Here is a 20,490-nt window from a genome sequence, read left to right as displayed (position 1 = left end):
AGGATTTAAATGCACCCCGACTGCATCGAGCATTTGCTTATTCAGGGCCTACTTCCTGAGAACCTGCCAGGTGCTTGCATGTGTATTCGCACGCCCTGGGTCATCAGCTGCCTCAGTTCTGGGGCCTGAGGTGGGCGGCCTCACCCCCAACCCCCAGGCTTGCTTCTTCAGCAGCGACTGGCGCACAGTAGATTGGCAAGCGTCCGGTTTGAATACTCACCTTCGCATCCTCCGCCCACTCTTGGTTCAACAGAATTCACTCCACAAATATATACCCATCCCTTGTATATGCTAGACGTCACGCTAGGACGAGGGGTGCAGCGTAAACAAGCCAGACAAAATCTTCACCCCAAAGGAGCTTACACTCTGGGAGGGACGGGGAGACAGCGAGCGAGGATGCCAAGCAGTCCTGTGAAGGAAACCCAGCAGGCAGGTTATTTTCTTAAACGGAATGTAGCTCAGGTGACTTTGGAACCAGATGTAAGTGGTAGGAAGGCGTCCCCCTGAGAAGCTCGGGGAGCCGGGGGGGGGGGGGGGAGGACAAAGGTGAAGCCTTGGAGGGGAGGACACGCTGTGCTAGTCAGAGGGGCAGCCAGGGGCCAGCCAGTGCTGAAGCTGAGTGCGGACATGAACCCCGTGGAAGATCCCCCACGTCACGCGGTGCTGCAGCCCCGATGGTAGGAGACGCAGGGGAGGGGAGGAGAGGGACCCGGTTAACCTGGGGCTCGAAACAGGCGACCAAACCCAGTAGAGGCGGCGACCCTGAAACCGGAGGACCTCAGCTGAATCCTCGGCACTGAGTGAGCCGTGTGCCTGGAGCCCAGGGACGGGACGGCTGGTCCCTTCCGTGTTTCCTGGTTCAGGGTCTGTGTCCCCCACTAGACTGTAAGCTTCATGAGGGCAGGGGACGTGCTGTTGAGTTGGCCTCTGTGCCCCAGCCACGTAGATGCAGATGTGTGGCGAATGATTGACTCAGATACTGAGCACAGTGGCTGCCACATGAGAAACGTTCGTGTGGGAACGATGGCGGTTTCAGCAGTGCCACCTGCAGGGTCTCCACACGCAGGCTGACCGCTGGCAATGGGGGAGGGTCACGGGACCCCACACCCACGTGCCGTGTCTTCTGCACGGGGACCTTGCCCGCTGTAAACATGTGCGTATCAGGTAGGGGTCCCCGCCCTCTGGGGAAGGAGCACAGAGGGAGGAAGAGAAGACACTGGGAAGATCAGAATCCACAGGTTTTTCTAGGTGGCAAAACCGACCAGAACCCGCTGAGGCCACCAGCTCCGGCCTGTCAGGGCTCCGAGGACCTGGTGCTCACGCCGTTCCCAATGTTCCGAGCTTGGGGACCGGGGCCCAGACTGCGCTTTCTGCATCAGTAGAAACTGCTGTGTACAAACCACCCACCAGTCCAGGGACTCGGAGCAGCGGTGGTTTCTTTTTTTTTTTTTTTAAAGATTTTTATTGGGGAATTGGGGGGATGGGAACAGCGCTGGGGAATTGGGAGAAGGGGAACAGACAAGTTGCTGTCGTTTTGTTCTTCAGTCTAGTTGTGGAGGGCGTTGCTTCACTGGCCCATGTTGGCACCATCATTGCGCTCTTCCCTGGCGAGGCAGATCAGTCTCTGGCTTCTGGACAGCCGCTCACGGCAGCTGCTGGCTACACACGGTAGCCCATGGCAACCCACTGCCACAGGGGCTGCAGCCTACGCCATCGCCAGCGACTCAGGGCAGCCCAGCTCCAGGTTGAGCTGTTGTTCAGCATCTTAGCTGTGGAGGGCAGTGTCACTGGCCCTCATATGTGGGATCCGAACCGGGGCCATCTGGCGTCCCAAGCCAGTTCTTACCCATCATGCCACTCGCCTGGCCCAGCGGTGGTTTCTTGTCCCCCACGGTTCATCCCGTGGGTGGTCTGGTGTCTGTCCTGTGAGCTGGTTAGATGGCCTCACGCATGGCTGGGTGGTCAGCTCGGGCGGTCAGCTGGGCTTCCCCACATGTGGGCCATCTTCCTCCACTGGGCTGGAATTCTTAGAGAAGCACAGGGCCCTCAGGGCAACATGGGAGCAGGAACGGGCTGGGCGGTCCCGGAGGCCTGGGCATGGGGCCGCACTTCACGTCGTCCACCGTCAGGTCAGAGCAAGTGGTTTGGCCTTGAGAGGCAGATAAGTCAAGATTACCCCAACGCAGAAGGAGCAGGGGGGACACGCAGGAAGGAGCTGCGGCCGTCCTCGCAAGCAGCCAACGCTGAGGAGTCTCCACGGGCGGGTCCTGACCTTCTGGGTCCCCTGTGGGACCCGGTGGACTCCTGTCCGTCCGAGTGCCTGCCCTCACCTGTGTGCTCCCCCCCAGGTGGCCTGGCTGCGGTGATCTACACGGATGCCCTCCAGACTGTGATCATGCTTGTGGGAGCGCTGACCCTGATGGGCTACAGTAAGTGGGGCCCACGCATGGGGCGGCGGCCGTGCCTATCAGCCTGGGACCCGCGCGCTCCTCTCGCATCAGCAAACCCAGCGGCCCAGAGCATCCTGCCCGGGCACTCACGCTGAGGCCTGGTCATTCTAGAGGGGAGAGCGCCGTGCTGCTTGTGGAAGCTTACTGTTTTCTCTAAGAATCAGTAGCTCTTCCTGTATTGATTCAGATAAATGAGGAACTGGGTAAATGGAAGGGGGTCTGCATTTTTCCCATCGTTTTACTCCTAACTACCTATGCCTTGCTACTTAAAGCAGGCTTTTGCAGACATCATGTGGGTGGGTCTGGCTTTTTTATCTAATCTGACAATCTCTGTGAATTTGGGTCTTTAGATCAGTTCTATGGATGTGATTATTGATGGGTTGGATTAAAATCCACCATCTTGCCTGTGGCTGTTGATTTGTTCCCTTTGTCACTCTGGTTCCATGCTCCCCCCCTCCCCCCAGCCTGTTATGCTGCCCGAGGGCTGCGGTGTTCACCTCGGACTGTGAACCTGCTGCTTCCCGAGTTTGAGAGCCTCACGCGCCTCCTGCCCGCGCGGCCACACCCCGCGTGTTACAAACCCCACGTGGCGCTGCAGGTGTGCCCTGGGCAGTCTGCTGCCTTTCAGATCCAACAGGAGGAGAGAGCCTCTCATATTAACCCTCACTCGAATCAGCTGTGACTGTCTTCATTCAGAGCAGTGAAGTTATGCATTTCGGTACGTTATTCTGAGACGCAGCCCACGTCCACTTCCAAGGCATTTACAGGAAAGGCCGAGAAACCCCAAGACGCCACCTTCTCTCACCACCCGTGCTGCCGGCAAACTGGGGCTCCCTCTCGTGTGTAGGTTTTGCCGCCGTGGGCGGGTTGGAAGGCCTGACGGAGAAGTACTTCCTGGCGCTGGCCTCCAACCGGAGTGAAAACAACAGCTGCGGGCTGCCCCGGGAAGACGCCTTCCACATCTTCCGGGACCCGCTGACCTCCGACCTGCCGTGGCCCGGGATCCTGTTCGGAATGTCCATGCCGTCCCTGTGGTACTGGTGCACGGACCAGGTATGTGCACGGCGCCTACCTGCTGGAATGTCTCTCTGTTACAGTAGTGAGCAGGGGTCCGCATGCCTTTTTAGAAGCTGCCCTACAGTCAGGGCTGAAGCGAGTGTGACTTAAGTCACGGGCTCAGAGTCAGACCACTGAACCGATGCAGGAGACGATGCAGAGCACGCAGCCCAGGGGCCCCACGGGCCGGGGCACCTCGGCGTGCAGAGCCACCTAGCACGGCCATGATGGGTGCCAGACCCAGAGGGCTCCCCCTCAGAGGCAGGGCCCTCCGTCCTTAGCAAACCTCGGGCAGGAGGGCCTTTGGGATGGCACAGATGGAGGCCAACAGCTCCGGCTCGGCTTTAGATTGGATGGACCTGGAGTCGAGTCCAGGGCATAACCCAGACACACTGTCTAACGTCTGCGCCTGTTTCCTGTTAAGTGGGGTTCCTCACGGTTACAGAGAAGGGCAGCTGAGGCGTTGGTCGCAGTAGCCTTGCTGCAGGGACAATGGATAAACAAACGTTAAGAACAATTGCATTTCCGCTGTGGTTTGCGTCCCTGCACCAGGGACAGCTCTCCAGCTTGTATTTAGTGATCTGCACAAACTTTTACTTGAGATTCTTCAAACCCTCCTCAGCTGGGACTCCAGTGTGTGTTCCTAAGCCACCTGCTGCCCACCTGCAGTGTCCAGGACCTGGGGACTCAGTGCGTGGGGCGACCTCCTTCCCAACGCCAGGCAGGGCAGGAGGGCCCAGTGGCCCGATTTTGGCCTTGACCACACAGTGTTGCTGCTGAGCTGGCTTCTGCAGAGTCCAGACTTCCCAGCGGCTCTCCCGGGACACGCACGGCGTGGCCAGCACGGCGCCAGGCTCGTTCTAGGAGGCGACTGTCCTGGTTCCCTGGTTGCGAGCATGGTTCTGGGGTTTATCCAGAGCCTGTGGCAGGGAGAAGTGCCCCCAGCTGCACGTCTGTGCAGAAGCCCACAGGCCTCCCCACTTCCCCCCACCCCGGGTGGGCACCTTTGTGCGTGATTGTCGTAGGAAGAGAAATGAAGGTGGGTGTGCGATAGATGCCGTGACGGGTGCAGGTGTGGCTCTTTAAGGCCCCCCATTTTGTATTACCCTTCTGTTCCTCTTAGCTCACTTTCTTCCAACTGAGATGTTACTTAGAAAGTGCCACCTGACTGCTGCCCCCTGTAGGGTGTGACAGTTGCAGAAACAGACCCCTCAGCCTCAGTGACCAGTCTGTGACTAGGGCTCTTTGAGCTCTGGCTGGCTGAGGGTCGTGTCCAGTGGGCACAGGTCAGCTCGTGCAACTGGACTGTGGTTAGGCCATTAGCCATGGCTGCAGATGTCACATGGGTCCCGGGTCATCTTGCTGTCTTCGGGCAGCTGTGTGACAAGGTCCAGGCCCATGGGTTCTGAAGATGAGCCGACCCCCACACAGTGGTCCCTCCCCAGCTGTTTAAGGCCCCACAAAACCTGAAACATTTCGGGCGTGTGTGGCACTGGGCCGAGTCCCACCGCTCGGCACGCCTCGCATTAAGGGTTCTGGGCCGATTTAGTGAGGACTCTGAGCTGTTTTGTAGGAAAGAAACAGTTTAAGCATAAAAGGGCATTTTCCTTAACTTACATGCTAGGGGCCAGGGGGTGATGACAACAATGACAACAACTAATAACTTATTATGCAGTTACTACGTGTCAGACACTGTTCTAAATATTCTAAATGTTTTTATTTCCTTTACTTGCCAAACGGCCCTAGTAGTCTCCCTGTTTTATAGATCAGGAAACTGAGGCCAAGTGAGATTGGTGGCCCAAGGTCACACAGCTGAGAAGTGGGCTCTGAGCCCAGGCCGTCGGTCTCCCGTTGGCAGTGTGAGCCCCATGGTGTCATCAGAAGTTGTTTGTCCAATTACTCATTTTCTTTCCTGACGTGACCGATGGCAGAGATGCAGCCAGCGGTGTCAGCTGCCCTCAGCCAGCGACTCCCCTGGAGGCTGCAGGTGGCTGGGCGCATCTCTTAGGAGAACGTTCCACAGAGAGCCGTCAGTGGCCTGCAGTGGGGACAGTTTCTTCCTTAACCAGCCAGGTGGCCAGGAGCAGAGTCATTCTATGGGGAGCTCTAACTGGCCAGGTCCAACCCCAGGACAAAGGTGCGGGGTGGGGGCAGCGTGGGGTCTGAGGGATGAGAACGGGAAAGAGACGCTTCCTCCCCGGGAAGCCGCAGACCCAGCCCGGAGCCCATGGTGCAGGCTGGTTTGGAAGCCGCCTCAGCCCCCGACACCCCGTGTTCCAGGTGATCGTTCAGCGGAGTCTGGCTGCCAAGAACCTGTCGCACGCCAAAGGCGGCTCCCTGATGGCCGCGTACCTGAAGGTGCTGCCGCTTTTCATGATGGTGTTCCCCGGCATGGTCAGCCGCGTGCTCTTCACAGGTAAGGTGACAGCCGGGAGGAGAGGGCGTCGCATGCGTCTCGGTCATGACGCGTTCTAAGCATGTTCCTGGCCGCTGTGAGTGTGACCAGAGTCCCTTCCTAGCGACTCACTGGACAACTGCTCCCCAACACTGGTTCAGCGTGGTCGTCCTACAGGTGTCCCAGGCCAGAGCGAGTGGGGGCCCCTCGGGGGCGCTGCCTCCACTCTGTTTCTGAAGCCACAAATCAGGCTAAAATCTCAAGGTCCCTGACGTCAGCTCCCTGAACTCTCCTGTGGAGAGGCCCTTTCATGCCTGTGTTTGAGCCCAGTCGTCTGGTAACTTGGGCCCAGTGGAACCCTTTTGGGGGTACTTGACTCAAAAACCAGGGTTGTCAAAGCGTCTAGAGTGTTTACCATAGATTTTTTTTTTTTTTACGTGGTAAAGGGATGAAGTTTGCACCGTGGGGATTAAACAGGACTGGGGGTTGGGGGTCGCTCTTGGGAGTCGCTGGGGTGTCAGGCAGTGGTGATCTGGATGGAAAATAGCCCCCCTTTCTGCCCCAGCGAGCTTCCTCCCGGATCCACCAAGGCTGGTCTGACTGTACGGGGACTGTGAGGCCGAGCTCCCGCCCCTTTGCCTCCACCTGCAGAGGCAGAGACACGGTAGGACAAAGTGGTTCGGTAGGTGGCCCACGAGTTTGGTCCACATAGCTCAGGACAGTCAGGACAGTAAGATTCCGGAAGGAGGCGGGCAGCTGTCCGCGGTGCTAGATGCTGGGCTCAGGTGGGACAAAGGAGCCCAGGTGGGAAGTCACCGGCCCTGTTTCCTGGGAGGGGCGCTGGGCTTGGGGTACATGCAGCCCCCCTGTTCTGGGACCCACAGTGTAGTGGTGGGGAGACAAAAGGGAAAACACGAGGTAGTCACTGGTTTTGCTAAGTGCTGGGCAGCGACCTCTTCCGACGAGGTTTCCATGCACGGCCTCTGTGAAGAGGCAACAGCTGGTCTGGGGGGTGGTTTGGAAATACATTTCCGAGGGGAGCCAACCAGCATCCAACCAGATGCTGGACTGGACGCGGGGGTCAAGGAAAGGAGGCGCCTCCGTCACTCCTGGGTTAGGTGGCCGTCCAGACAGACGTGACAGGGCTGGAGCTGGGTGAGCCAGGACTCAGCTCCAGGTGCATCTGCCTCTCTCCGAACTCACACTGGAGGCTTTTGGCCAGCATGTGGGGTCAGTCACAAGTCCCGGCCCGTCTCTGACAGCCAGCCAGTTATTGCAACATGGCTGTGCTCCATGCGCTGAGGGCTTTGGAATCTGTCAGATGAGTCTGGTACTCACAAAAAAGTAACACACAGGCTGCCGAGACCCTCGAGTGTGTGACACCAGCTGTAAGTACAAAAGGACCTTGAAAGACAGTTGTAGGTGGTCGTCGGGCCCTGGGCGGCTTCACCAGGTGTGGACCCGACCCAGCAGCACCTGGGAGCCTGTTTGGAGTCAGACTGTCCGGCCCCCTCCAAGAACTACTGAGTCTGAATCTCTGGGGGTGGCGCCCAGCAATCCGTTTGTATTTAGCAAGCCCACCAGGAGACCAAGCAGCCCGGCCCCACGTGCCGGACCTGGGGCAAAGCGCTGGGCCTCCCTGTTCCCCGTCTCTCTCCGTCTTGGCTCCACCAGCTCCCATGGAACTCCAGCTGGGTCTGGAGCTGCCTAGAGCGTGCTCCAGTCCCGAGCTCTCGTGAGCCTGGAAAACACGCCTTCCACTCAGTCCACCTGAGAAATGGTGCACACGTTTAAAGGCACACTAGAGGAAATTAAGAGAAGCAAAATAACCCTCAATATAGTAAAATACAAGAGTCTAGAAATGTCCCTATTTACAAGGCCACCTGAGACTTATCCATGATACTTAGTAGCTGTGTGATTTGGGGGAGCTGTTTCATGTGCCTGTGCCTCAGTTTACTTGTCTTTAAAATGGGTATAATAGCAATGTCTTCCCTGCGGGGCTGTGAAGGTCACACTAGGAGGTGTACGCAGTGTTTACTTGCGTCCTTGTCACAGTGAGCCTTCCGTGAGTAGCGACATCAGAAAGGAGGGGTGTTTGTGCTGTTTGGATTTGGTTCTGCGAGAGCCATCCTTACGGCCAGCATCAGAGCGAAGAGGCTGATTGAAGGACCCAGCAGAGGTGGGCGGATGTTACTGAGTGGTGGGTTAGGGACCACAGGCTGTTGGCGTCCTTAGACCAAACACCCACAATTCTGTGCCTCCAACATGCTTCGTAAACTGGGTGTCTGTCACGTCTTTCATGGTTAGAGGCTCATTCCTAGGAGGTTAAACAAAAACTCTGTAGTTAATGCAATACCACAGGGAGGGCCTCGCCTCCTCTCGGGCTTCCCTGAGGATGGGAGCTTTCGCACAAGAGGCAGAGCCCCTAAGATCGGAACAAAACAGGACCTTTGCCCCGCCTGAGGTCCCTCCAGTGTCTGGCCACCGGATGTAATAATTTTCTTATCTTCTCCTGAGCTTTCTCACAAGAGTCATAAAAAGCCAAGACCTTGGACCTCTCAAAGAATTTTTTCAACAACATTGTTTTTTCTCAGTACGTCTTATCAAGTATCATTCTGGGTCTGCAGTCTTCGTTTAGTCTAAGCCTGAACCGGAGCTTGGGGCGGCTCCTCGTACTCCCCAGCAATCACTCTGTGTTAGAGCGGCCTCAGCACCCATGTCCTCTCGCATTGGGGGATGTGCGTGGGGTGGCAGGTCCCAGCCTGGAACAGACGTGACAGCAAGTGGAGGCATTTTACGAAGACTAGTGGCCCTTGGGCTTCCCAGGGGACGAAGGGGCCCGAGGCTATTTCCATTTCTTGGGTCCTATGTTACAGTAAACAAGAAAACAGAGCTACAACATGGGGTTTTTAAATTGTGGTGGACTTGATACGTTCACATTTATTAAATTAGCAGTTTTAGCGCAGATAGAAATGTAGAGAGGGAATACACAACCTTCTCTGGAGGTGGTCCAACATATGCATTGGAGCCATCTGTGAACTTGAGGCCCCAACGACATGGCCACCAGGACGCTGACACGGCTTCAGAACAGGGCTCCATGCCCCCCGCTGAGCTGAGGTAGTTCCCAGTTGCCCTAAGGTGGGCCGAAGGCAGTGTCGCCATCAGGATGAGGAAGAGGGGCCACGGCTGGGACCGAGCAGGGGCGCCTGGGGCGTGGGAGTTGTTCTGGGCACTACTGCAGCTGGCGGGGAGCCTGGTGGAGTGGTGAGTGGTCCAGTGGGGTGGCACTGTGGGCAGGCCTGGGACGGCGGTGAGCAGCATCGGTTAGCTCAGGGCTAGGAGCTGAGGGAGACAGGAAAGCTCTCGGTCAGACGGGGGCCAAGCCAGAGGCAGCACAGCGGCGAGGCCCTGGGGTGATGGCCAGACCCAGTGAAGCTTTCACTGTCTTGGCCTCCCTTCTCTGAAACACTGGAGGGGAGTCGGGAGGCCCGTGTTTAAGTTCTGCGTCTGACGGGACCTCCCTCTGAGACTTGCTGTCCCTCTGGGAAGCGGTGAAGTCATCTCTGCCTTCCTCACACGGTTACGAAGGTCACCATAACTATGTGACAGCTGGCCTGTCCACACACTTACCGAGCACCTCCTCTTTCCACTCCAGTTGGGACAGTGTCATTGTGCTAATGGGGGGACAAAGGACGGGAGATGCCAGGAAGGCAGACGGGCTCCACAGGGCGATCAGAGTGTGGCTGAGGACCAAAAAGAGCTGGGGCCGAAACGCAGAGCGAGGGGGACAGAGGCTCTTGGACCCAGCTCGCTGGGCTGTGTCTGCGATGAGCCCCTAAGAAGGGGTGGGGAGAGAGGAATTGCAGACACGTCAGGCGTGGCGTTCTCCGCAGCTCCAAGGAACGTGGGCAAAGATGGGCATTGCCTGTCCCTCCTGGGGCCAGGGGGACTGGCCGCCGGGCAGCTCAGGTCCCCTTGGGTCACAGGAGTAGCAGTGATGCCCCGAGCATGTCCCCTATCTCAGACCCCATGCTAAGTGTTCCGTGCACACCCTCACCGCTCTGATATCGTCCCAGGTTCACAGGTATGCACACTGCGGCCCAGAAAGGCCACGTGAGAAGGTCATGGTTGGTCAAGTCGAGCCGTCTCCATCAACACGCAGGCGCCCTGCCCTGGGGGTCTGTGCCCTGACCCTGTCTCCTCCACAGATCAAGTGGCCTGTGCAGACCCGGAAATCTGCCAGAAGGTTTGTGGCAACCCATCCGGCTGCTCCGACATCGCGTACCCCAAACTCGTGCTGGAAATCCTGCCCACAGGTAATGTCCCCTCACCCCACACCGAGTCCCCTGGCACACCCAGCAGGGGGGACACCGGCTGGGCTCTGGGCTGAGGCCCCCAGTTGGAGCCGGGCCTTGGCCGTGCGGAGGCCCATGCCTGTCCCTTGTGCTCCCAGGGCTGCGTGGCCTCATGATCGCTGTGATGGTGGCGGCGCTCATGTCTTCCCTCACCTCCATCTTTAACAGTGCCAGCACCATCTTCACCATGGACCTGTGGAACCGCCTGCGGCCCCGGGCGTCTGAGCAGGAGCTCATGATTGTGGGCAGGTAAGGTCCTCCAGGTGGGACGCAGCTGAGCCCTCCCAGGCAGAGCGTCCTCTGGTAGCAAAACTGAGGGACATTAGGACCCCAAATGCGAGTCGTTCGTCCATTCAGGAGGTTTCATGAACACCTCCTCTCTGCCTGGGGCTGGACTTGTGGTGGGAAGGAAGACACGTAACCAGGCAGCTGGAACCTCACAGGGCTGTGCCTGGGGCCAGAGCGGGGGACCCCCTCCCCGGACCGGGACTTGGGGGTGAACAGGAGTTAGCATATTGGGGGCACGGTTCCTCTACCGAGGCTTTAGCAAGGCCCTGAAGTCTAACAGGAACCCGAAGTGACCAAGATGAGTGGCATGTAAATTTTATGTAAACTACATGCTCGTAAGCGCCCTGCAGGCTGGTTCAGCTCTGGTTTTGGGGAAGCATTCTTAGGCGTGACACCAAAAGCATGAGCTATACCAGAAAATGACGATAGACTTCATCAAAATCAACCTTTTCACTAAGAAAATGAGAGGACAGGCCACAGATTGGGAGGAAATATTTGTATTTGCAAATCGTGTGTGTCATGAAGGACCTGGGATATAGAATAACCTACAAATCAAGAGTGTAACCTAGAAACCTCCAGCGAGATAACCCCTGCCCCCCAATAGCAGGACTATAAGAAACAAACAGGAGAAAGTGGGAAAATTGGAACGCTCACGCCTCACAGGTGGGAATATAAATGGTTCAACTGTTCATAACAGTTGGGCAGTTTCTTACAAAGTTAAACATAAACTTACTTACCATATGACCCAGCAGTTGCAATCCTAGAAATGAAAACGTGTCTGCACGAACACTGCTCACAAATGTTCCCAGCCGCGCTTGACAGCAGCCAAAGCCAATAGAAACCGTACAGGTGGGACATAAACAGGGCACGGGGTGGCACCTGTTCCACGGATGGTTTTCACCCAGAAAGCAGGAAATGCGGATGCATAAACATCAGACACGCGCGTGGAAGGGCCAGCCCACAACGCAGATGCTTAGGGCCGGACCCAGAGCATCTGTGCCCGGTCGTGGGGACTTTTCTGGGGTGACGGTCGCAGAACCCCAGTCACGGGAGCCACTGGGTTGCCAGGTAGATTCTGTTCTGTCAGTGACACTGAGACAGACACGCTTGCAGGGTGTTCGTGCTGCTGCTGGTGCTGGTCTCCATCCTCTGGATCCCCGTGATCCAGGCCAGCCAGGGCGGCCAGCTCTTCATCTACATCCAGTCCATCAGCTCCTACCTGCAGCCGCCCGTGGCCGTGGTCTTCATCGTGGGCTGTTTCTGGAAGCGAGCCAACGAAAAGGTAGCTGTGACGATTCCCATGCTGCCGCGGGGAGGGGAGCCTGGGGTGTCGCCGTGGAGGATAAGTTCTGTGGGGGAAGATACGGGAGGGCGTTACCTGGCCTCCAGGGAATCTGGGTGAACTGGGAGCGAGGACGTTATATGTAACTAACTACAGGTGAAAGACCAGTAGCTCCAACCCTTCCCGAATCACTGACCCCTGTGAGGACCCCATCCTAGGCAGACCAGCTCTCGCGATGACTTGCTGGGCTTCTGGAGCCCAGATGTCACTGAGATGTCCTTGCTCTGACTTGCAGGGAGCCTTCTGGGGTCTGACCTTGGGCCTTCTCCTAGGCTTGATCCGGCTGGTCCTGGACTTCATTTACCCACAGCCACGCTGCGACCAGCAGGACACGCGCCCCTCCGTGGTCAAGGACGTTCACTACCTCTATTTCTCCATGGTCCTGTCCGCCGTCACCCTGGTCAGCGTGTCCGTCGTGAGCTGGGTCACAGAGCCGCCCTCCAAGGAGATGGTACACTGGGGTTTAGTGACAGAAAAGGGACCCCACAGGCTTAAATCCAGGGGATGGAGTGTTGGCAAAGCTAGAAGGCCAGGGCTTCGGGGACGGCTTGATTTCAGGACCTGGAGCAGCCCTCAGGCCCCGGGGTTTGTCCTCTTTTTCTCACTAAGCAAAAGCATGAATGTTGGTGTCCCAGCTGAGTTCCTGATCCCCATTGATGGGAGTCAGCTCAACACAAACGTTCACCCATCAACCAGTTTGGTCACTGTGGCCAGAGAAATGGCTGAGCTGAGTGGCCGACTGTTGGGTCCCCTCAGGCTGCAGGGCTAGGGTTACACTTTGGGGAATAAAAGGGGGAAAGGTCCACTGATTCTAAGGGGTGTAGGGGCAGAAGCTCGTAGGACCGAGATGGGAGACTGGCCACAGACTCAAGATGTGAAGGCTGGACTGGGGAAAAGGGTGACCACCACCTCACGAGCCGTGTCTGCCCCACAGGTCAGCCGCCTTACTTGGTTCACTCGTCAAGACCCCGTGGTCCAGAAGGCACAGGGGCCACCAGCAACCGCCCTGCCTCCTGCACTCGCTCAGAATGGGACGGCCGAGGCCAGAGGCCCCAGCACCCAGCTGGACATGGTTCTTCAGGACAAGCCCAAGACGCACAGTGGTGAGTGGTCTCTCCCCGGTTACAGGGGGGCCTCCAGAAGCATTGTGTGGTCAAAGGGAAATCCTCCACCACTACAGCCAGAAGAGGCTGGGCGTCCCTGACCCCCAGGATCTGGCTCTGCCCCTCTCCAGCCCCCGGAAGTGGGTTCCTCAAGGGGCACTGACAGCACGTACTTGAGGGGTGCACGCTGAAACATGGCTCGTTTTGTCCCCACAGAGCCCCAGGGAGGGAGGCCGGGGCCAGCCACATTCTCTGAGGACCGGGTTTCAAACTGGTGGCTGCAGACATGTTTAGGTCCAGCCTACCTCCTGTTTTACTAATACACGATGAAGGTTTTTCAATCGGGAGAGTTCACATAGAATTCCATCTCCTCTGGGAAAATGTGAAGATCTGGCCACACGTCTGCTTAGCAAACATCTGGAGCACCCTTCCATTAGCCCAGGTCCCCACCAGCCCTGACTATCTCCATGACCCGGGACTGTGGCTGTCACTTATCACTCGTGGCCTTTTTCCCCCCAAATCAACCTGAAGTGAGAACTCAGGGACGAGTCAGAAAGCCATGTGTTTTCAGAAAACTGACAGGGCGTTTCTCGGTGGAGGTGAGGGACCGATTCCTGTGCGTCCCTGCCTGGTTCCACAGCAGTGGAGACCTGGAAGTACCCACCTTCCAGAATTAAGGTGAATTAACGCCTCCCAGAAGGGAACCTGAGGGCTTATCACAGTGCACGGAACGCCAGGTTTGTCCCCTCTGCAGACTCGGCCCATCCTCTTACCTTTGCTTGGGTTCTTTTCAGGGGATGTGACCCCAAAGAAGTCCAGGGTGCTGAGAGCCATCCTGTGGCTCTGTGGAATGGGGGGCCAGGGCCAGGCACAGCCCCGGAGCAGAGTGGAACCCGTCATCACCTCCTCGGAGGAAAACCCCTTGGTGAAAACCCTCCTAGACATCAGTCTCATCGTGTGCGTCAGCTGTGGTATCTTCCTCTGGGGCTACTTTGCTTAGCGAGTGGTCAGCCCAGGCGTCCACGCTTTCGGGGCTTGCCATGCACTGGTTTTTTTTAATGAAGGAAAAAATAAAGCTGTGTTTGTTTACAAGGCTTCAAGGGTGTTTATGGGCCATTTTTAATGTGACATGTACTCTTTTCTTCTTAAAAGGGAATGGAGCTTAGAAGCTCAAAAGGCTGGCTACTCACTCGTCCCCTCCAGAGTCAAAGGATAAACAGGCCGAGACCCCAGCCTGGCTGTAGCCACACGCACTCTCCCAAACTCCCAGCACCAAGTCCACGTCCCTTGATGGGACTTTGAAGAGCCCTGACGGCCAGGCTCCTCTCCAGTTTTGATTCTGATGGCTCTGCCTTCACAGGCTGAGGTTGTCCCCGCACCCTTTCTTCTGGACCTAATATGGTGGCCGGTGTGCAGTGGTCCCCATACGGTCGGTTATAAATAGCCAATCTATAGGCTTTGGTCTCTGCCCTTCCCTCTAACTCCTCAGCTCTGCTTAAAATCACTTCCTCCTGGAAGCCCTCCCGGCTCACCCCACTTCCTCCCTGATATGTGCCTTCAAAGTGGACATCTCACTTTACTGTTGATGACATAACTGTCTCCCATTGGAAGCTCCCAAGGGCAGACGTGTCAGCCACACCAACACCTAGCACAGCGCCTGGCGCATTAATGACCTTAAAACGCATGGGTCATCTGACTCCTTAGCTCACATCCGTAAGCTTCCCCCGCCGGCAGCCCACCCCTGACAAGAAGCAGGCGCTGTCCCTGCACCGTTAGTTTCTTGAGGTCCAAGCTTGTGGAGGTGACCAAATATTCAGTCATCGCCCTCTGGCCTGAGGGCACCACGGAGCTGCAAAGCCCTCCCGACCACCATGGTCTCTAGGCCGCCCTACAGCCAGCATTCACCTTGGGGACCACACCGACTCCACCTCCTGCCCGATGCGTCAGCCTGTCCGTCACCCCCACCATAATCCAGGCCAGTGCCGGTTCTTCCCACGGTCTCCTGCCCTTGACAGCTCCCACATGTGGGGTAATGGGGTACAAGGCCCCGCTCCCCCGACCACGCCAGCCTCAGTCCCTGCCCGCTGCCTGCCTCCCATGCTACTTCGGGTGCCTGTCACTGCTCCGTCCTGTCGCCTCTGCCTCTCCTGCCAGGGGCTGGTTTGGTTTGCAAGCTTCCTGGGAGCCCAGGCCATGCTTGTGGGTCAGGTTGGTTCCCAGGTCTAGGCCCGTGTATGAAAGAGGAAGCCCTCGATATTTACCTGGAGGACACACAGCAATTATTTCAAGGCCTGGCTTCAGTTCTAACGGTCCTCATGTGAAAACACAATGCTGGGTTTCTACCATGAAATGGCATGCAAATGTCCTCTGGGTCATTCAGTTATAACTATTGATATGCATCAAAACAACGCATATACAGGTAGAGAGGGTGGAAATGGAGCCCTGATCAATTTGTTTTTGGACTTCTGAAAACTTTTTTGGGTCAGAATACCCCGGCATGTGTATGTGTATGATGGACGCATCAAAAGATGACCCCCCACCTTCGTGGCATTCGCTCAGTGTGGGGCAGCCACCCCGGGAAGCCCACGCGCCCAGGAACTGCAGGCCGGCAGTCCTGCTGGCAGCCCGAGGAGCTCGGGAGCGCCTCCTTCCCCAGGCGAAGCTCCAGGTGGGACCCCAGCCCCACGCACGCCTTCCCTGCAGCCTCCTGAGACCCATGCAGACAACCGGACTCCTGACGCACAGAAAATGGGATCGTAAATGTGTGTTGCTTTAAGTCGCTAAGTGTGTGGACGTTTGTCATGTAAGTGACGCTGCATGTGCTTTGTGAACATACGATGTGTGGCTGTGAAGGTGGAGGTGGGAGGGAAAGGGTGCCTGGGGAGCCTTGCCTTGGGAAGTGCCAGGAAGGTGACGGCGTGGCGACCTCCCAGCAGGGGCGACAGCATCTCTGTGGCACCTTGGAGATGCTTCTACTGAGAAGCCGCTATGGCTTTAATCCAAGACCAGCCCTCACGCCCCGGGCCCCACGCCACGGCTCACCTGTCAAGACGGGCGATAGCCTCGATTTGGGATTGGTCTTGATGCACGCAGAGCCAAGTAAATCTCATTTTCTTTAGGTTGGAGCAGTTGAGGGACATGCTGTGAGGACGGCGTGTGGAGACGTAAGTGTACCATCAAGACGAGGCGGCGGGGCTTGCGGTGCAGAATCGGTGACGCCCGGCTTCCTCCTGAGCGCGAGTTTGGGCGTGGGGCGGCCGCATTTCCAAGGACTGTGGAAGCCGACCCCTGTGCTTCCTCTGCGGGGCTTGTTCTACAGCTCGGGAGGCAGAGAAAAACCACAGCGGATGGCGTCTGAGCAGCGCATGGGACGTCAACAAACTGAAATTTACACTACGGGGGACATGGCGGTGGAGGCGCATGGTTTCGATATGATTAATAAGTGGAAGGAGGTGCAGTACCTGCTGAGCAAGGGGCAAGGGACAGGTCGGGATGCATCCAGCAAGCGGCTCTACCAATGGGGCTGCTCAGGGCAGCCAACACTGGCAGCACGTCCCCCTCGACGCCCAAGGAAGGCCGCCAGATGCGGGCCCCGGAGGGGCTGTTGTCGGACCGCCGTCCTGGCTTGTTGCTGCACTTTGCTCCAGTCCCACCCGTTCCCATGGAACGGAATGGCTTCTGACCTCAGCACAGGCCCGGTGGGGTGTGCATGGTTCCCCGGGAGTCTAACGGTCTCTAGGTGACAAGAAAGGGTGTCAGGACTGGTGGGAGCAAAGGGCGGGCCTTACCTGCGAGCACTCACCGAGGAATAGCCAGTTGGGACGTCTCTGGGCAGCTGGTGGCTAGTGTCACTGCTGTGATCAGGCTCTCTGTTCTCTCAAACGTCTTCAGTCACAGAGTGACCTGCCGATGTCCCGTCCACCATTTTACTTGGTTATGTGAACACGCACGCACGCGTACACACACACACACAGACTTTTACCTCCAAGAACAATAAAGTTTTCATATAAACCACAGAATATATTTAATTCAAATTAAACATGAAACTAGAATAATGTTCGGTCCTTATCAAGTAGCAATTACATTGGGTTTTTTTTTAAAAAAAGAACAGTACATTTCTTTCTACACGCTGGCAATCCAACAAAGCACAAGTCACGTCCGGTTTGCCAAGGTGACAGATCCAGCAGTCACCATGGGAGCGAGCGGGACACAGGCCACAGTTCACGCAGAGGGACTCCGTGCAAGTCAGAAGAGCAACAGTGTAAGGGGGAGGGTGGGGGCGCGGGTGACATGCACGGTGTGTCCTCTTAAATAAACACTGAGGCTTTGCTGTTCCTTCCCAATCGCCGTGGGGGCTGTCTGCACGGGCGGCGGTCACAAAGCTTCCTGTGCACAGCTCGGCCACAGCACTCCATTTCCACTCTGGGTATTTTGGGGTTTTTTTGGCATGGTTTCTTTCCCATGTAAAGAAAGCCAACTTCCTCCTTCTTCAGGACACAGGTCATTCAGCTTCAAGTGTCAGCCCCCATGTTCTCGTCGGGCTGTGAGAAGGAAGCCAGGTCCTGGGCGGTCAGGCCTGTTCCTCATCCCCTGAAAGCTGTCACTGGTCGGTAAAGGTCAGCGTCGGCCTGCCAGCCCCGCCCACCAGGGGTGGCGCTCTTCATAGGGCGGTGCTCTCTGTGTCATTGTCCATGTCCAACAGGACGCGGCCGGGCAGGTCTTTGCTCGCCGAGTCTGAAAGCATGTCAGGGAAGATGCTGTGAGGAGGCTCTGACACCCTAGAACTGGCGTCTGGACAGAACAGAGAGGCGGAGTCAGTGCGCGGCCACACCAAGGGGCCAGCCGGCACCGAGACAGAAGCTGGGAGTTGAAGAGTCAGCTCATGCACACACACGCCCCCTTCCTAGAGGCTCCACCAGCCCTGAGACCGGGGGTGGCCATGTGGCAGAGCCCCACCTCCAGCTGTGCTGCTCCCTCCTGTGAGTCACGGGCAGGCCTAAGATGCCAGCCTCCAGGCTCTGCTGGTTCTGATGGAGAGACCTTCACTCTCACCAATGCCTGTGACACTAATCAAGGCCTGACAGCACCTGGGCTGCGGGGACAGGTGAGCTTCACTGAAAAGAGTTCCCCCCTCCCAGGCTGACAGCTTTTCCTACTGTGACTGCTGGGACCGCCACCTCGGCATAGGTGACATTCTGGGGTGTAAAGCGTCCCGTGCACTGGGGGTGTTTAGCAGCCCCCTGCCCTCTACGCTAGATGCTAGTGGCACACCGCCCTCTCCCCTACTGGGACAGCCAAAGATGTCTCCAGACACTGCCAAATGTCCCCTGGGGGGTACAGTGACCTGTGGTTAACAATCACTAAGGTAGATCGCCAAATCTGCAAATACTGATATTCTAATCTGTTTCTAAAACTTACATTTCCAAATTTTTGTCGTGTCTTACTATATTGGCTGGAACTCCTTTAGCGAGACTGCAAACACACGATCCGTCAGGCCTGTGGCCGAGACGCCTTAACCATCACCACCCCTTCTCGTTAAGCGATACGTCCCCGTTCATTCATTCACCAACAGCACTTACTGAGCACCTGCCCCGTGCCAGCCACTGTTCTACCTGTGAGGACACGGCAATGGGAAGCCAGACGCAGCTCTAATAAAGCCTGCAGTCCAGTCGGGGAGACAGGCCCCTTCAGGACAGAAGGATTCGTTTCTCCGGCAGATGCAGGTTTGAGCAGACGAGAGCCTTGTCAGGATTTTAGGGCTGGAGAGAAAGGGGTGCTGAGACTTGCTGTGGTTTCACTGGCCAGGAGGAAGCTGGGAGAGACGGAGTGGGAGGCGGGGTGCTGGGGAGCCCCTGATGCCTCAGAGCTGCTCTGTGTCCCTGGGGGTGGGGTCTTACCACATCCACCCCAGGGAGCGGCTTTGGGTGGCACTGTCCTGCCTGCCCTCGTCCACAGGCGCGGTGGCAAATGCATGGGCACTTATGGGGGCTCAGCCGGGGGCTGCTTCCTGTCCCCAATGCCCACAGCTCTGAGCTGCGAGACATGGCCTCTTGGCTGTCCCTTTTCTCATTGTGACTCCTGGATTTCCTGTGCACCACAACTCAGAGAAGTTTCCAGATTTATGGAGGTGCCGAGGTGCTGAAGGTCATTTCAGACGATTTAGGTCTAATGGGAATTGTAAAACCCAGTGAGCTGAGCTGAGTCACACGCTGCTGAGTCCAGCGGTGCAGTTGGAAGTCAGCATGGCAGGGACCGTGTGTGTCTGTTCACAGTGCTGAAACAGTGACTAGTTAGTGGCAGCTGCCCAGCAAGCTTTGTGGTTGGCCAGCTGGATGGAAAAACAGATGGCTGAGTGGATGGACAGCCACCCAGCCCAGCTACCTCTGCAATGCTCCGGTAAAGAGGCGGCCAGGTCTGGAAGACCACGCCGGTATAAGAAACGCAGCGCCAATTCAATTCCTTTCCCTAACAAGGAGCTGCAGGATGGACACAGCTAGTGAGCATGATGCACAGGGAGCGGCCACGCTAAGGAGATTCTACCTGCTAATACCTGTGTGCACACGAAACCTCATACCTACCAGCCAGGTGTCTTCAGGAGGACAGACTCACAGTCTTTATGTCGCACAGACAATTTCTGGGTCTGTTCTCTCCTGACTTCCTGCAGCTAGGAGTGTCTGAGTGTGTATTACACATCACTCACACACTCAGACACTCTTTCTTCTGCCCCACCTGCCCTGTCTGCTCGTTTCTCTCCCCAGCCCGTCTTCTCACTGACACATTTCATAAAAGAAAACAACCAATCTGTTTACACAGAAAAATGGTTAAGAACCACAGCTGGGCAGAGCCAGCCGCAGCCAGCCGCAGAAAGAGACCAATCCCCACAATAGGTGACACTGCCGAGCAGCCATGTCTACCAGACACGGTGCTTGTGCTCCAACACGTCATCGCACCATCTCATGGGGACCCTGGGCAGTGGGGGCCACCTTCGAGACAAGGAAGGGGGACCTGAGAGGCTCCACGCCTTGCCTGAGTGACAAGGGCTGGACAGAGGACAGGAGCCAGGCTGGCTGGACTCTGGAGTCCGGGTCTCAGTGACCGTGGGGTGCTCCCTCCTCCCCAGAGGAGACCGTGTGTCCTGGGCCAAGGCTCCTCACAGAGAAGCTCCTATCTGAGGACACAGGGGTCTGACTCTTAACAGCCTGGTTCACTTCACTGACAAGGAGAAGTTATTTTAGAGATGATTTAAACACCTCTAAATTCCAGCTCTGAATCTGCATAAGGCACCATTCTGTCCTCCGTGGGCAGCAAGCGCGGCCCTTTGAGCTTACATTGCACGGAGGTATTCTATTAGAAAAAACAAAATAAAGGCGAGAGAGGTCCCGGGAGCAGCCTGGGTTCAAGCAGGAAGTGGCTCCGCGGGGCCAGGGCTGACCCTCGGTGGCTGAGGTACGGTCCTCCACGATTTCTGTCACTGCAACAATTTTCTTTTTTTTTTTTTTAG

The 20,490-nt window shown here is 56.8% G+C and overlaps 2 protein-coding genes across 10 annotated transcripts in view; one reads left to right on the top strand and one right to left on the bottom strand.

Moving 5' to 3' along the window:
- The window catches only part of SLC5A11 (solute carrier family 5 member 11), a 33,005-nt gene extending 18,924 nt beyond the window's left edge, over positions 1-14,081 (top strand). For 6 of the 7 annotated variants that reach the window (XM_019649835.1, XM_019649836.1, XM_019649837.1 and 3 more), the window contains 9 exons: positions 2,349-2,429; positions 3,298-3,503; positions 5,787-5,922; positions 10,110-10,217; positions 10,355-10,505; positions 11,658-11,826; positions 12,122-12,337; positions 12,821-12,989; positions 13,784-14,081. In XM_019649835.1, coding sequence (XP_019505380.1) covers positions 2,349-2,429; positions 3,298-3,503; positions 5,787-5,922; positions 10,110-10,217; positions 10,355-10,505; positions 11,658-11,826; positions 12,122-12,337; positions 12,821-12,989; positions 13,784-13,989 — 1,442 coding nt within the window. In that variant the 3' untranslated portion in view covers positions 13,990-14,081. The other variant, XM_019649839.1, reaches the window with a different exon arrangement.
- A 2,907-nt stretch (positions 14,082-16,988) lies between these two features.
- ARHGAP17 (Rho GTPase activating protein 17) overlaps positions 16,989-20,490 on the bottom strand; it is a 75,682-nt gene continuing 72,180 nt past the window's right edge. For 2 of the 3 annotated variants that reach the window (XM_019649832.1, XM_019649834.1), the window contains one exon: positions 16,989-17,780. In XM_019649832.1, the coding sequence (XP_019505377.1) occupies positions 17,650-17,780 (131 nt within the window). In that variant the 3' untranslated portion in view covers positions 16,989-17,649. The remainder of the gene's footprint in view (positions 17,781-20,490) is intronic. The other variant, XM_019649833.1, reaches the window with a different exon arrangement.

The sequence above is a fragment of the Hipposideros armiger genome, unplaced genomic scaffold (genome assembly GCF_001890085.2).
Source record: "Hipposideros armiger isolate ML-2016 unplaced genomic scaffold, ASM189008v1 scaffold_135, whole genome shotgun sequence".
Classification (NCBI taxonomy): Eukaryota; Metazoa; Chordata; class Mammalia; order Chiroptera; family Hipposideridae; genus Hipposideros; species Hipposideros armiger.
Note: the sequence above shows the minus strand (reverse complement) of the source record. Positions and strands in the feature narration are given on the sequence as shown.